The sequence below is a fragment of the Haliotis asinina genome, chromosome 3 (assembly GCF_037392515.1).
Source record: "Haliotis asinina isolate JCU_RB_2024 chromosome 3, JCU_Hal_asi_v2, whole genome shotgun sequence".
Taxonomy (NCBI): Eukaryota; Metazoa; Mollusca; class Gastropoda; order Lepetellida; family Haliotidae; genus Haliotis; species Haliotis asinina.
In genome coordinates, this window is record NC_090282.1 from 88,063,637 (window position 1) to 88,078,497 (window position 14,861).

Below are 14,861 nucleotides of genomic sequence, written 5' to 3' on the forward strand. Positions count from 1 at the left end.
TGGCTCAATTGTATATGGTGGAGCCTGCAAGAGCAAGTTGAATCTATTAGATTCTGTCCATCATCAAGGTCTAAGACTTTGTCTTGGCTCCTTTCGAACTTCACCTGTTGACAGCCTGTATGTCGAGGCTGATGAACCATCTCTTGAGCAGCGACGTATAAAATTAGCTTTGCAATATGTAACAAAACTATATTCCAGTGAGTCAAATCCTGCGTATAACTGTATGTTTTCAATCCTCTGTATGAGGATTTATACAATAAGAAATCTTATCTTACCACTTATTTCTGCTGCCAGCATTGAGCTGGATAATATAGCCCCTTCCCGTCTTTTTTCTTCTCCTCCTTGGCAACTAGTCAAGCCACAAGTTGACCTAACAATAACTAAATTTAAAAAAAAACAGAAACTAATGAACTACAATATAAACAAGAATATAATCAACTGAAACATAAATATAGCCATTATAAATCCTTATTTACAGATGGGTCCAAGGACGGTGGCGCTGTGGATTGTGCCATTGTCACTGGATCCAGAACAATATCTTCTAGAATTCCAGATAACAGCTCTATTTTTACAGCAGAAGCAAACGCCATATTAACAACTCTCAGATATATTCAAAGACACCCTAAACGTAAACAATACATAATCTATTCCGACTCTCTTTCTTGTCTTCAGGCTATTAACAATATTTCTTGTAAACATCCACTTTTAATTGAAATTATTGAATTGTATAATGATCTTGCTACTGGCTAATACGGCGTCGTCTTCTGTTGGTTACCCAGCCACGTAGGCATTTCAGGGAATACACTGGCTGATCTTGTTGCCAAGGCAGCACTCAACAAATCTGTGACACCACTCCTTATTCCATATTCAGATTACAAAGCTACAGTTAGATCTTATATCCGTGATCTAATGCAGAAGAAGTGGGACACTCAAGTAGGTATCAATAAATTACATGAAATAAAACCGTATATTGGTTACACCTACTTGGGTTGTCAGTCCAGATTTGAAGAGGTCATTAAGCGACGATGTCGCATTAACCATACGCGGTATACACATGAGTACTTGTTAAAAGGTGAGGATCCTCCGTTTTGTATCCCTTGTCATGATAGAATTACAGTCAAGCATGTTTTGCTTGACTGTGTTGAATATTCCATCACAAGGGATAACTATTTTACATCACGAAGTATGAAGGATCTTTTTGTAATGTTTTTTGTCATTTAATCATTGTGTTTTTAAAAGAATTACATCTGTTTTAGGACTTGTAAACAGATAAACATTTTATGATTGGAAGTTGAATTATCAGATACCATTATTAGTGGTTGTATCCTCGAAGGGGCTTGAAGTACCGTAAAATTATTGTCCTCCTGAGAGGATACGTAAGTCCCAAAACATTTCGAATCGGATTTAATCTTCCATATTTTTAGCTGTAGTATATGTGTCGTTGTAATTTGTGGCTAATCCTGCATACACTCGCCAGCAGCTGAGGGATGGTGTAAATCCAGCTAGGGACCATGCAGGTAGCAGAGGTACTGTAAGTCCCCATGGCCCCTAGTATGGTGATCTACCCTCTGTTGTTGGCGATCTATGGCCTGTTTTTATATTGTACTGTCCAAATAGTGATACTATTATTTTTTAAGTTTCCACACTGTGATAGTCTAGTGGTTTTACTGTCCTTCGTCGACAGGTCCTTCATAATATGGATATATATTCTTTTTGTCACGTATGTTCTCGTCACGATATGGCTGCAATATTGCCGATGTGACGTTAAATATTAACTCACTCACTCACTCACTGATTAAGTTTTCATTGTTCAGTTATTAAGTTCGATAAACACTCACACTGGCATGACCGTTTCGGCAGTAGGCAGCTGGCGACGTCCCAAGCGGTTGGGTGAACCCGTCACAATGCGAGAATCGGTGGCTGCTAGGATCGACCAATCAGAGCGAGGGCCTGTCTCTCACTGTTGTTTGTAAACAAAACGCAAATGTCATACACAGAATATGTTTTTGTTCACCCAAACCCTCTCTGCTACACATTTTATCTTATTCCGTAAAACATACATTACTTAGGCGTCTGCACTTTGAGAAACAGTAATGTTCTCAGCAAATCTCTCCAGGGAAACATACCAGCTGTGCGTGGACAGCAGATGGCTTCAGCAACCTTAGAAGCCTCAGAAATGGTGAAACGTCTATCTATTTCCAGTGGCAAAACCAGGAAATCAAAACTACAGAACTCGTTGTGTCTGAGCTAAGGACACACAAAGGAATAAATCATGAAGCACCTCCAAATGCACATCAGACAGTAGAGGAGTGTTACAGAAAAATGTCACTAGCTGCATCAGAGACATGTTTAATCAACCTGGCAATACCTTCCACCAGAACCTGGAGATTCTACGCCTTAGTGGTGCTACAGGAAAAATCTACACAAACGTCTTTAACTTTGTTTCCAAATGGATCAGATAGTGATAGTTCCACTTTTGAAACTCAGTTGAATAGGCACCCGTGAACGGCCACCTCCTCGTGGTGGGTGCTGGGTCACGCCAAGAGCCGTTCAAAGCCCCGTGTGGACCCGGGTCAACTAGGTCCATAGCACCCCATTGCTGGTTGCAAGGAGCAACCGAATTGGGCAACCTGTTTGCCGTGGGTTGCGTCCCGTGTCGGTGGAGGACGGTAGTCTGGTGGTTGAGGGCAGCAGGAGCCTGAACCGTGTTCCTGTTGCCCAACACACCACTTCGGCCCTTACTTCACCTAGACGGGTGGTAGAATCGGCCCGATTCTATCAATCGGATGGTCACGCCAAGCCCTGTGTGTATGGACTATACTTATTTGTCATCACACAATTTGGATTTGTTCATGTTAACCATTGGGTCTTGTTGAAATTGTTCATAACAGATGTTTAAACTTTTGAACAATGATGTTTTGCACTTTGCCTAGAGTCCTAAGCCAGAAGGCGGTGGCTCATGGGCCAATCTGGTGGATTTGTTATTTGTAACTCTTCTGCTGGAGTATATCATCCGAGTATCCTTGGTGCTGCAAGCTGGAGATCCGCTTGCTCTAGCATTGTCCCTGTGATACTCCATGGTGGGTGGGGAGCTCGGATGATGAAATGAAAAAACAATAACCATGGCGTATGAAACCCCCTACAAAAAAAACAAAACGTCTCCTTGAAGAAGATCATACTGATACTGACCTTAGACTGTCCAATCCTACTGAATACTGGCCACGTTTTCTAGTTGTTGAGACTGAAGATAGAACACCCTTGAAATTAAACCCTTTTGCTGTGTCGAAGGGTATCCAAGGCATTGCTGGGGACGTAAAAAATATCAGAAGATTACGTTCTGGTGCACTCTTGATTGAGTGTACCAAAAAGCAACAGTCAACAAACCTGTTAAACACTAAGACATTTGTCGGCATTCCCGTCACAATCACGGCACACAAAACGCTCAACACGAGTAAGGGAATTGTACGGGACCGCGATAGATTACTCGCTGACATGTCAGAATTAGAAATTGCCTCTGAAATGAAAGATCAGGGTGTTCTTTATGTGAAACGATTCTCAACTCGTAAAAATAATGAAACTGTCACAACCAACACTTATCTGGTTTCCTTTTCCCTACCTTCTGCTCCAAGATCACTCAAGGCCGGCTATTCCAATCTAAATGTTGACACGTACATTCCGAATCCTCTCAGATGCTTCAAATGCCAAAAATTCGGACATGGTGTAAATTCTTGTACATTATCCGTTGTGTGTGCTCGCTGTGGTGAAAAGACACACACAACAGAGGACTGTGACAGTTCTGTTACAAAATGCACCAACTGCTCAGGGAATCATCCGTCTTATTCTAAAGAGTGTCCTGTTTGGAAACAGCAAATGGCAATAAATAAATTAAAGTTTACACAAAACATCAGCTTTGCTGAAGCAAAGAGACAAGTATTAAGCTTAGAACAAACAGAAAGCTATGCTTCCATTGCCAGAAGAGCGCCAGAAAAAGCAACTAGAGTACCTACAGTATCAACTAGCTGTCAGACAAACTTGACTTGGGTCAAAACGGATTCCCCAAACCTTTTCTCACCCGCTACATCTACCCAAACACGAGAATCACTTACTGGTACGTCCCAAATACAATTAGAAACATCCCCTGATCTAGAACCATCTTCTCTGTCATCGACAAAGTCTCAGCAAAGTCTCAGTAAAATTAAATGTAAATAGCAAGATTCTTCAAAGAAACTGAGTGGGAGAGCCCCGAAAGGGTCACAAAATAAAATTCAGTTATTCAATAAATACGGATCGCTTGAGGATATGGACGTGTGTGAAAACGTCCATTCTAGGGCTCACAGCTTGTCGCCCACCAAAAAAGTGCGGGGTAGATCCCCAATAAACCCCCCAAAAAGATAGGTTATCAGAATAATCTTTTACAGTGGAATTGTAGAGGTCTAAGGACTAATTTTAATGAGTTGCAGCTCTTAGTCCAGGATTTAACACCATCAGCTTTCTGTCTGCAGGAGACCTATTTAAAACAGACAGATACTTTTGACCTGCGTCATTACAAGGCATATCATTGTTTTTCACCTCCGGGTGACAGGGCCACGGGAGGGTCTTCCATCCTAGTCAAACAGAATATTATCCATAGCCCTGTTTCACTTACTACTGATCTTCAGGCCGTCGCAGTGCGACTAACTTTGCATGTTGCGTTTACATTATGCTCTCTCTATATTTCTCCGTCATCAACGTTTCACAAAACCGATCTTCAAGTGCTGTATGATCAACTCCCGAAGCCCTGTATCATAATGGGAGATCTGAATGGACACAACCCACTCTGGGGTAGTGTAACTACAAACACTAAAGGTAAATTGTTGGAGGACTTTTGTTCTGACAATGATTTATGCATTTATAATGATGGTTCAAACACATATTTACACCCTGGGACAGGAACTTATTCTGCTCTCGATTTGTCACTTACAAATTCAGAACTACTAAATGAATTTGAATGGTCAGTCCACGATGACCTCTGTGGAAGTGACCATTTTCCTACTGTATTAAAAGCTGTAACTCCATCTGATGTACCTCCATCAGCAGCGGTAAAAATAGAACTGTTGTCTGGTAATCTAGAAGATATTGTTCTGGATCCAATGACAGTGGCACAAGCTACTGCGCCACCGTCCTTGGACCCATCTGTAAATAAGGATTTATAACTGCTATATTTATGTTTCAATTCATTATATTCTTGTTTATACTGTAATTCATTGGTTTCTGATTTTTTAAATGTGGTCAGTGTTAGGTCCACTTGGGGCCTAACCAACTGCCAAGGAGGAGAAGAGAGAAGACGGGAAGGAGCTATATTTTCCAGCTCAATGCCGGCAGCAGCAAGAAATGGTTTAATTCTGTGTCCTAGAGGTGGAACAACAGAAGATTTTTTATTGTATAAATCCTCGTAAAAGGGATTGAAAACACAGTTATATGCAGGGCTAGATTCATTAGAGTATAATTTAGTAATGTATTGTAAAGCTAACTTAATACGGCGCTGCTCAACAGTTCTATTTTTACCGCTGAGGCTAACGCCATATTAACAGCTCTTAAATATATTCAAAGACGCCATAAACATAAACAATATATAATCTATTCCGACTCTCTTTCTTGCCTTCAGGCTATTAAAAATATCTCTTGTAAACATCCACTTTTAGTAGAAATTATTGAATTGTATAATGATCTTGCTACTGGCCAATACGACATCGTCTTCTGTTGGTTACCCAGCCACGTAGGCATTTCCGGTAACGCAATGGCCGATCTTGCTGCTAAGGCAGCACTCAACAAATCTGTGACACCACTTCTTATTCCTTATTCTGACTACAAAGCTAGCATTAGAGCTTACACTCGTGATCTGATGCAGAAGAAGTGGGACACCCAAGTAGGTATAAATAAACTACATGAAATAAAACCCTACATTGGTTATACATACTTGGGTTGTCAGTCCTGATTTGAAGAAGTCATTTTGCGACGATGTCGTATTGGCCATACAAGATACACTCATGTATACTTTTTAAAAGGTGAGGATCCTCCGTTTTGTATCCCTTGTGATGAGAGAGTCACGGTCAAGCATATTCTGCTTGACTGTGTTGAATTCTCCATCACAAGGGATAAATTTTTCAATGTCAAAACTATCAAGGACCTTTTTAGCACTGTTAGTTGTAATTTAATCATTGGTTTTTTAAAAGAAATTGATTTTTTGGTGGAATTTTGAAAATTATGTTGTGTAAATAGATCCATTTTAATGATTGGTAGTTTGAATTAGTAACTTGAATCGTTGGTGGCAGTACCCTCAAAGGGGGTTGAAGAATTGTAAAATTATTGTCCTCCTGAGAGGGTACGTAAGTCCACAAACATTCACAGTAAATTTAAGTCTACCAGGATTTTAATCGTAGCATTCATGTTCTTTTAATTTCGGCTAACTTTTCATACAATCGCCAGCAGCTGAGGGATGGTGTAAATCCAGCTAGGGACCATGCAGGTAGCAGAGGTACTGTAAGTCCCCATGGCCCCTAGTATGGTGATCTACCCTCTGTTGTTGGCGATCTATGGCCTGTTTTTATATTGTACTGTCCAAATAGTGATACTATTATTTTTTAAGTTTCCACACTAGTTGTAAAAATAACTGTGATAGTCTAGTGGTTTTACTGTCCTTCGTCGACAGGTCCTTCATAATATGGATATATATTCTTTTTGTCACGTATGTTCTCGTCACGATATGGCTGCAATATTGCCGATGTGACGTTAAATTTTAACTCACTCACTCAGTTGAATATTCTGTCAGTGAATATGTCGGAAAGCAAAGAGTAGGACTTCTCAGATATGATGGTCCACGTAAAGGAGATAGGTGTCAGTTAAAAAGCTCATCCAAGTAATGCCGTCCTGATTCATAGTAGTATAAACTCCAATACGTATTATCTCCTGACACTAAAGTTTACCTTACACATACACCTCTCTCGCCTCCTCCCTCCTCTCCAGCACCCCACCCCCCTTACACACGCACAGCTTCAAAAATGCCTGTGCACGCTCTTAGCACATCTCACCAATCAGCGTGTATCCTGGGTCTGCACTTGGCTGCCCCCGGGTCAAGACTGTATCGTGACGGTATGTGACTAAGAGGATATTTCTGACAATAACAACACGAGTTCACATAATGTCCGCATTGAGAGTAGAGGCACGTGATGACCCGGGCCGCTGCCAGTTTATTAGGCGTCTTCTATTTGACATCGGGTTCGGTATACACGCACACCGCAAAGCAGGAAGATAAACAGTTTATGTCTGTAATTTTTGTATGAATACGTGACGTCTTAAGGATATGTCTCACTCGAGCAGACACACACACACGCACACACACACACACGCAGATACATACATACTTACAGGAGAGGGCTTACTTAATCTGCTCGCACATATTTTGGAACACAGAACATGCGTTTAGAACGAAGGACTTTTGACACCGGCAAACTTGTCTTGTTGACCTCATCTAAAACACTAAGGATCCCAATTACATATTAAGTTGTGTCGTCTCTGTCTTCATAACATTACATCACCCATCAATCACAAAACATGATGTTCACCACACATTGACTGTTTATGACGGATATGAACGCCGAACATCAGTTAGTATTACCATAGCTGCCCTACTGTACGGTAACCTAAGTGACGAGGAAGCCGTGCTTATGTAAATATTTATACGTGGGTTAACCCGTTATCACACTGGAATGTCTTAAAGGACATGCAGTTGTGATTATGGAAATGATGTGGTGCTAAAGACGCACTAAGCAATGTTCCAGCTATATGAGACTCGTGAAGGTCCCGGGGTGGAATAGGTCTTCAGCACCCATGCTTGCCCTAAAAGGCGATTATACTTGTAAGAGGCGACTAACGGGATCGGGTGGTCAGGCTCGCTGACTTGGTTGACACATGTCATTGGTTCCCAATTGCGCAGATCGATGCTCATGTAGTTGATCACTGGATTGTCTGGTCCAGGTTCGATTATTTACAGACCGCCGCCATATAGCTGGGATATTACTGAGTGCGGTGTAAAACTAAACTCACTCACTCACTCCAACTATGTGACAGCAGTTGGTGGAACTGATGATAAACTGATGGCGACACTGGTGTCGGTGATGTACGTGTTGGTGTTATCAATACTGTTGGTGTTGATGTTAGTGGTGTTGATGGTGTTGATGTTGATGTTCGTGGTGTTGAAGCTGGTGGTGTTGATGTTCATAGTGTTGATGCTGGTGTTTATTTTGGTGGTGTTGAAGCTGTTGGTGTTGATGTTGGTGGTGTTATGTTGAAGTTAGACTTTTAGTATCTGAGATTATATATCTGAGATTATCTATAACACTTGCATTTCATGGGCATACTATTTTCATTTTACAGATTTTATTGTAAATGCCCCACTCAAACAACAGATAATTGTGTGATATGACAATAACTCAGTCACGATATTCCGTTAGTAAAACGTAAGATCTTCAAGTGAAAATTCAACATCATCAACACGATAATAAGTAGTAAAACGACTTACTGGCGCATGGCCGGCCAGTGTTGCACGGTACGATGCACGATTCATGTGTTCGAATCCTGACGTACGTCGTTTATTCTATTCATGTTGCACCAATGTCCCTTATAAAAACCTCTATGAAATCTGTGTGTTTATAATCTGCTTGGTCTATGAGGTTCCACATCGGGCATGTCGGATTTTGCAGAGACCGAGCTTAAATAATTTACGTTTTCAGTTTTATGTGAAGTTTGGGGTGCGCTCTAGTTTAGGCAAAACAACGACACAGTCCCAGCCTTAATGAAACCTTATACGGGGTCTGTATCTGAACGTCAATATCCGATCACTAGAGAAAATATTCGAACGTAGTTCATCTGCACTTAAGTCTTAATCGTATGTAACATTCCGGGGCCGGTGACTCAGTGCTTGTTCACGATGTATTGGCCTGCTGTGTGTGAGTGAGAACAGTGAAGTGAGAACAGTGAAGTGAGAACAGTGAAGTGAGAACAGTGAAGTGTGAACAGTAAGAATTTAGTAGCGCATAGCAAAAATCGTCAATGTTGGCAAACACATTTGTCTCTTGTATTTCTTATACAGAATAAAACACAGATGGCTTGGTGTGTGGTAGATGGGTACGTTCTGGCTCATGGTCAGCTTCTCTAGTGAACTCCAACTATAAAACATATGACTTAAATTAACTGGTAACGTGTATTTGGGGACTGGTGATCTGTGGCATCGACTTGCCACCCAGGAAATGACCACTTGCTAAGAGTACAATTTCTGAAATACAGTATTGTGATACGTATCTATGGAATTGCATTCTAGAAGCTGTGTAGATGAAGAATGACAATGTTTATGGCTAGACAACTTCTTTATTCTATATAGGCGACGTTTCGACACAGATTCTAATGCCGTTGTCAAGCAAGTCATCGCATCGTAATAAGACCTCAGTATCGCGATACGGATCGTATCTTGACCTCGGTATCGAGAATACGTTTATCGCATCGCGACCTCAGTATCAAGATACGTTTCACATCGTGACCTCAGTTTGGAGATAAGTATCGTATCGTGACAATCATAGTAAGAATATTCGCGTTAAGTAAAGGAATGTTACCAGTTGCGTGTAATGAATGCCTGAAACTATATTCACATCAATTAATCATCATTCTAGATTGATAAATACGTTGGCACATGTTCAAAGCCCTTGGTCAACGGATTATTTTCTGGCATTCTTTTAACCAGCTCATCTCTCTGGGGAGTATTCAACGGGTTATCCCACAGACTCATCCTCACCAGACATCCACGCAGGCGCATTACTGTATATGTACCCCTGAACACCACCACGCATTATTACCCCGGACAACCCAAACTGCCTGTGAAAGGTGATAATCATATGACATATACCACCGGATACCCATTTCCTGCTGGGTAAAGAAACACCCATGACAGTTTCTTTCTGTTCAAGTTTAGTCCATGTTTGGTATTCCCGTGCACACCAATTAAAACAAAAAAAAACCAAAAAAAACCCGACAGTTATCAATCGCTGGACGCTGTGCTCACTTGCACCTTGGCGTTTCTAATATGAAGTAACCTCACAAGTAGTCTCTTGCACTCATTCCTGAACCTGGTGTTGTAGAAACCGTAAATGATTGGGTTGATGGCGCTGTTGAGGAAGAAGGAGCGGAGGAAGAGTTTATAAGCGGCAGACGCCGACTTGTTGCAATGAACCCTGGCCTCAAATCCGCTGTCCAGTCTGCGAGTCATCTGGAGCAGCACATGGGGCATATAGGACACGATGAAAGCAAGTGTCACCAGCAACATCATGATAGTGGTTTGCGACCTTTTAACGTGTTTCGCCTGTTTCCGCTCCAGCGTCGCGCATCTGACCTCTCCGCCAATACTAAGGGTACTGGCGCTGAGTGCCTTGGAACCCTTTCTTAAGCCACTGGGTGGTTTGTGCTTCGTGTCTTCTGTGAGGTCGAGACGAGAACCGAGGGTCCCTGAGTGAGATCCAAGCGCCCGTCCTCGACGTTTCTGTCTAATGATCTGGATAACGATGAGGGTGTAGAGGACGACGAGGATGCCAATCATGATGAAACACAAGACGCCCAGGAACACCTGATACAACTGTGGGTAGAACGTCCCCATGAACACATTGTCAAATGAACAATCTGTGGTCTCGTAACCGCCAATCGTTTTTGTTTGATTGCCGTAGAAAACCAGTGCTGGCCAAGAAATGAATAAAGCAGATATACCGACTCCTATGAAAGCATATCGGACTTCTTTCATCGTTATTTGCTTCTTAAAGGGAAGGCAGATTTTCTTGTAGCGATATACAGCGATCACCAGCAGTGTGAGCACTGAAGCCGCCGAGGCCAGTGTGTTACTGAATCTCACTATTTTACATAACCAGGGGATATTGAGAAAGTAATCAGTTTTCAGATCAACGATTTCAAAGGGCACACCAATAAAGCACACTTGTAGGTCAAACAACGCAAGACCCAGAATAAAACTTTTTGATGGTCCGGACGGAAAGTTGAACTTGTAGACAAAGCAAACGATGATGTTACCGGGGATGCCGCAGATTAGAAGAGACGCCAGGAAGATGAACGTCGGCACCTTGTACGGAAGCTCTTCGGTTTCTATCTCATCCAGCCTCGTCTTCACCTGTTCCAGTGTCATGTTTTCCATGTTTAGAAGAAAGTCCTGTGTGCATGGTGCCATTCTGTAAGTCAACATTGGAAGAATTAACTCTTGGAAGTAGTGTTTATACAAATGATATGACCATTTATCAGCTGAAGTGAAGACGATCTGTGAACTATGCCCCGTGTCCATTCACGCTTACTGCAAAGTTCGTACCAACGTCAGTTAAGGGCCACGCGGAAAACAAGCAACGCACAGTGTACAGTTTAATCGTGTGTATAGTGCGTGCGTCCTCATCTTATGCTGTTATGATATTATCCGAAATTGACCATCCATTGCCAGACAAGACCACCTGTGACTGACCCCTTTGACTCAAATGATCATCTCTGAGTTCTCCTTGTGTCTGACATGACCACCTGTGACTGATCCTTATATGTGACATGACCACCTGTGACTGATCCTTATATGTGACATGACCACCTGTGACTGATCCTTATATGTGACATGACCACCTGTGACTGATCCTTATATGTGACATGACCACCTGTGACTGATCCTTATATGTGACATGACCACCTGTGACTGATCCTTATATGTGACATGACAACGTCTGAACAATGCTTATGACTAACGTGACGGCTTGTGACTGATACCGACAATTGACACGTCCACAGGTGACTGATGTCGAAAAATTGACATGGCCACCTGTGACTGATACCTGTTATTGATGTGGCCACCTGTGACTGATACCGACAACTGACATGACCACCTGTGACTGATACCGATAATTAACATGGTCACGTGGTATCAGTTAAATCCTGATACATAACTACATAGGTGATAATGTTGACACAAAGGTGAGATCGTGTATGAAGTCATATTCCACACTATAGTTCCCAACTCAGGATCCTCTAAGAAACTGTAACGCGAATTTAAGTGTGTCACATAATAGAACAGTACACTCCAGAATGGGTGAGGTAGTCCGGCTGTGCTGTTCAAAGTGTAATAGATAGATACTTTATAACGTCCTACTTAGCAGTGGGGTAATAAAAATGAATGCTTATGTCTCAGCTCGCTTTAGGGAGTGCTACTCTTCCCATCCACCGAGAGAGATGGGCCCTGTGTAACAGCTTACCTGTGGTGAGTGATGGCCTAGTCAGCAGGGTCCCAGGTACCAGTTCCGAGTCAAGATTTAGCGACTTTCAGCTCTACTTTGCCTCATTTGTTTCAGTCCCGATAGTTCACTGTAGTCGTCTACCGAACCATCACGACCCCACTGTTGCAGGACGGGCAGGCAGTGTTTGGCCGTCTTACACGATCGGACTATCAGGAAATAAGGAAGGAAGCAGGAGGGAGACCAGTATCAACCTCGGTTTGTAACAATCCATTAAAGGAATTTGTATAGTGGCAGGTCAGAGGTCATCTAACTCACGCTAACAACTATGTGTGTTTAAATGCACGAGGGCAAGCCGTATAATGGGTACTAGCCTTTTCCGTTTAAAGACGATTATAGCCTCGCTGGTTTCCCCTGACGTTGGGATTTGTACGTTTCACTGACAGTGTCAATATGACACTGTATCTACCTAACTTCATATTTAGTGCTCCAATTAGAATTACATGTTGTCAAAATGTGCCGCCTCAAAGCTCAATGAAAATGTCAACATTCGTTTTGGATTTGATTACGGATTGTTTTCCATTCTCAAAGTACAAAAGAAGGATTGTAAGAACCTAGGAACACATACACGCCCCCGCTGCGTCCACACATATAAACCCATCAATGTAAACCGCCAAACATTAACCAAACAGGTGCAGAACAAAACTGTTGATCGTGTAATGTCGTGTATTTGGTCTTTGGCACAATGGCAACAACACCACCTCTACCCCAACCCAGACCCCAGTATGCACGTCCCGTGTGAGTCGGGAGACAGTCACCTCTGCTGACGTACTCGGTAACGGATGACCATCACACCAGCGGACTAGATATACACGTTGGTGGATGACCTGCTGTAGACGGCAGCGGAAATATACACTTCTTGTCAACATGTCACCCCAACAGTGGGCAGGAGGACTGACACGGGACGGAATATCGTCCGACTGAGAAAGTGTAATACGCACTTCCATGTATATGGTGATATTTATAGTATGACAAGAAACTATTGAGAATTTCAGGACTATGTTTAATTGGATTTCTCGTATAAACAACCTTAACGAGCTATCAAGTGCGTGGATTCATTCAAGAGAGTAACTCCATTAATCCTTTTTCATTAGTTAGTGAAGGGTTACCCCCCTTTGTTTACTTGCCAGCAGAGGACATCTTCAGTGATCATCAGTGTGGATAATTTAGAGAAGAGGAAGTTGATTTTAGAGTATTATAACAAGGACATCAAAGTGATTTCAAGTAGAACAGATATCCTTTTGTCCACTGTTTATCGTGTTTTGAAAAAAAATATTGCTAATGGAAATGGCAAAAATTGATTGTCGGTGACGGCTTGATATTCTTGTTCGTAGACCACAAACGAAGGAGTTTAGAACTGTTTGTAATTAATTATAATTATAACTGAGCTGCATGCAGTGGGTTGGCAGAAAAGTCGAGGAATTCCATCAACGATCATGAAACCAGAACTAAAGGAGAACTGGTGCTTACAGCACAGAAATTTTAACTAGGACAATGTGATGAAAGTGTGTGGCTGTTTTCTAATACACCGAAATTTAGGAACAAGCAAACTGAAAACCTTTGTATCAGCGCCCAAAGTGCGGACCGAAATTTGAACATATGATATGGCATATCTGTGTCAGGGGCAACGCCCCCCCCTACCCCCCCATAAGTGAACAGTGAGTGGTACATAAATATTCTCGAGGGACATTTACTTCCATCTGCTCACGTGTTGTATGGAAATGTTCGTATTTTCAAGCAGGACAACGACCTACAGATGGACATGACCTTCAGATGGACACAGCTTACATATAGACATGACCTACAGATAGACATGACCTACAGATGGACATGACCTAAATATAAACGTGACCTACAGATAGACGTGACCTACATATAGGCATGACCTACAGAAATAATCGCCTACATATAGTGTGAGGTAACATGAGACGGATGGTCCCTTTACGTATTGCGTTGCGTTACACACACGACGCAGTGAGCCAGTCAGGTATTGTCAGGGGGTCGTCCGTGCTGCACGTGTTCACCAGTCTCGTCTTCTGTTCTGTCTAGTCGTCACGAATAAATGTTTTGTGTGCCGACCGGCAGCTTGATTGTTATCCTACAGTTGGTGGCAGCGGTAAAGAATATTGTTAAATTGAAAATATAATTATACTAGCCACGTCTTTGAATGTCATTTAGAAGTGAAAATACATAAGAATGAAGATTTTTATGGATATCAACTTCTTTATGAGAGAACACAACGTTTCGGAGTTAATGCTTACTCCTTCATCAGGTGATTGAGAAAGGGATACAGAGGTGTATTTATATGTACAGGTAAAACAATAACAAAGTAACAAGTGGAATGAGTTAACGAAAGCTAGTATAAACAAGCACTGATAGGAAGCCGATAGTTAAGATAACAATGATGGAAGCCAATGGTAATGCATTACAGTTGATTGGATATGTTTACATAACATGATTGGGGATAAGGATGGAAGTCAATGGTGATACATTACGCATGATAGGATGATGTAC

The 14,861-nt window shown here is 41.9% G+C and overlaps 1 protein-coding gene across 1 annotated transcript; it reads right to left on the reverse strand.

Annotated features, from left to right (window-relative positions):
- Positions 1–9,382: 9,382 nt before the first annotated feature.
- Positions 9,383–12,451, reverse strand: LOC137277189 (orexin receptor type 2-like). Its single transcript, XM_067808864.1, has 2 exons — positions 12,309–12,451; positions 9,383–11,255 (listed from the first exon to the last, which is right to left on the reverse strand). The coding sequence occupies exon 2, from the start codon at positions 11,252–11,254 to the stop codon at positions 10,067–10,069; it is 1,188 nt and encodes a 395-aa protein (XP_067664965.1). The 5' UTR covers position 11,255; positions 12,309–12,451; the 3' UTR covers positions 9,383–10,066.
- Between the last annotated feature and the right edge of the window lie 2,410 nt (positions 12,452–14,861).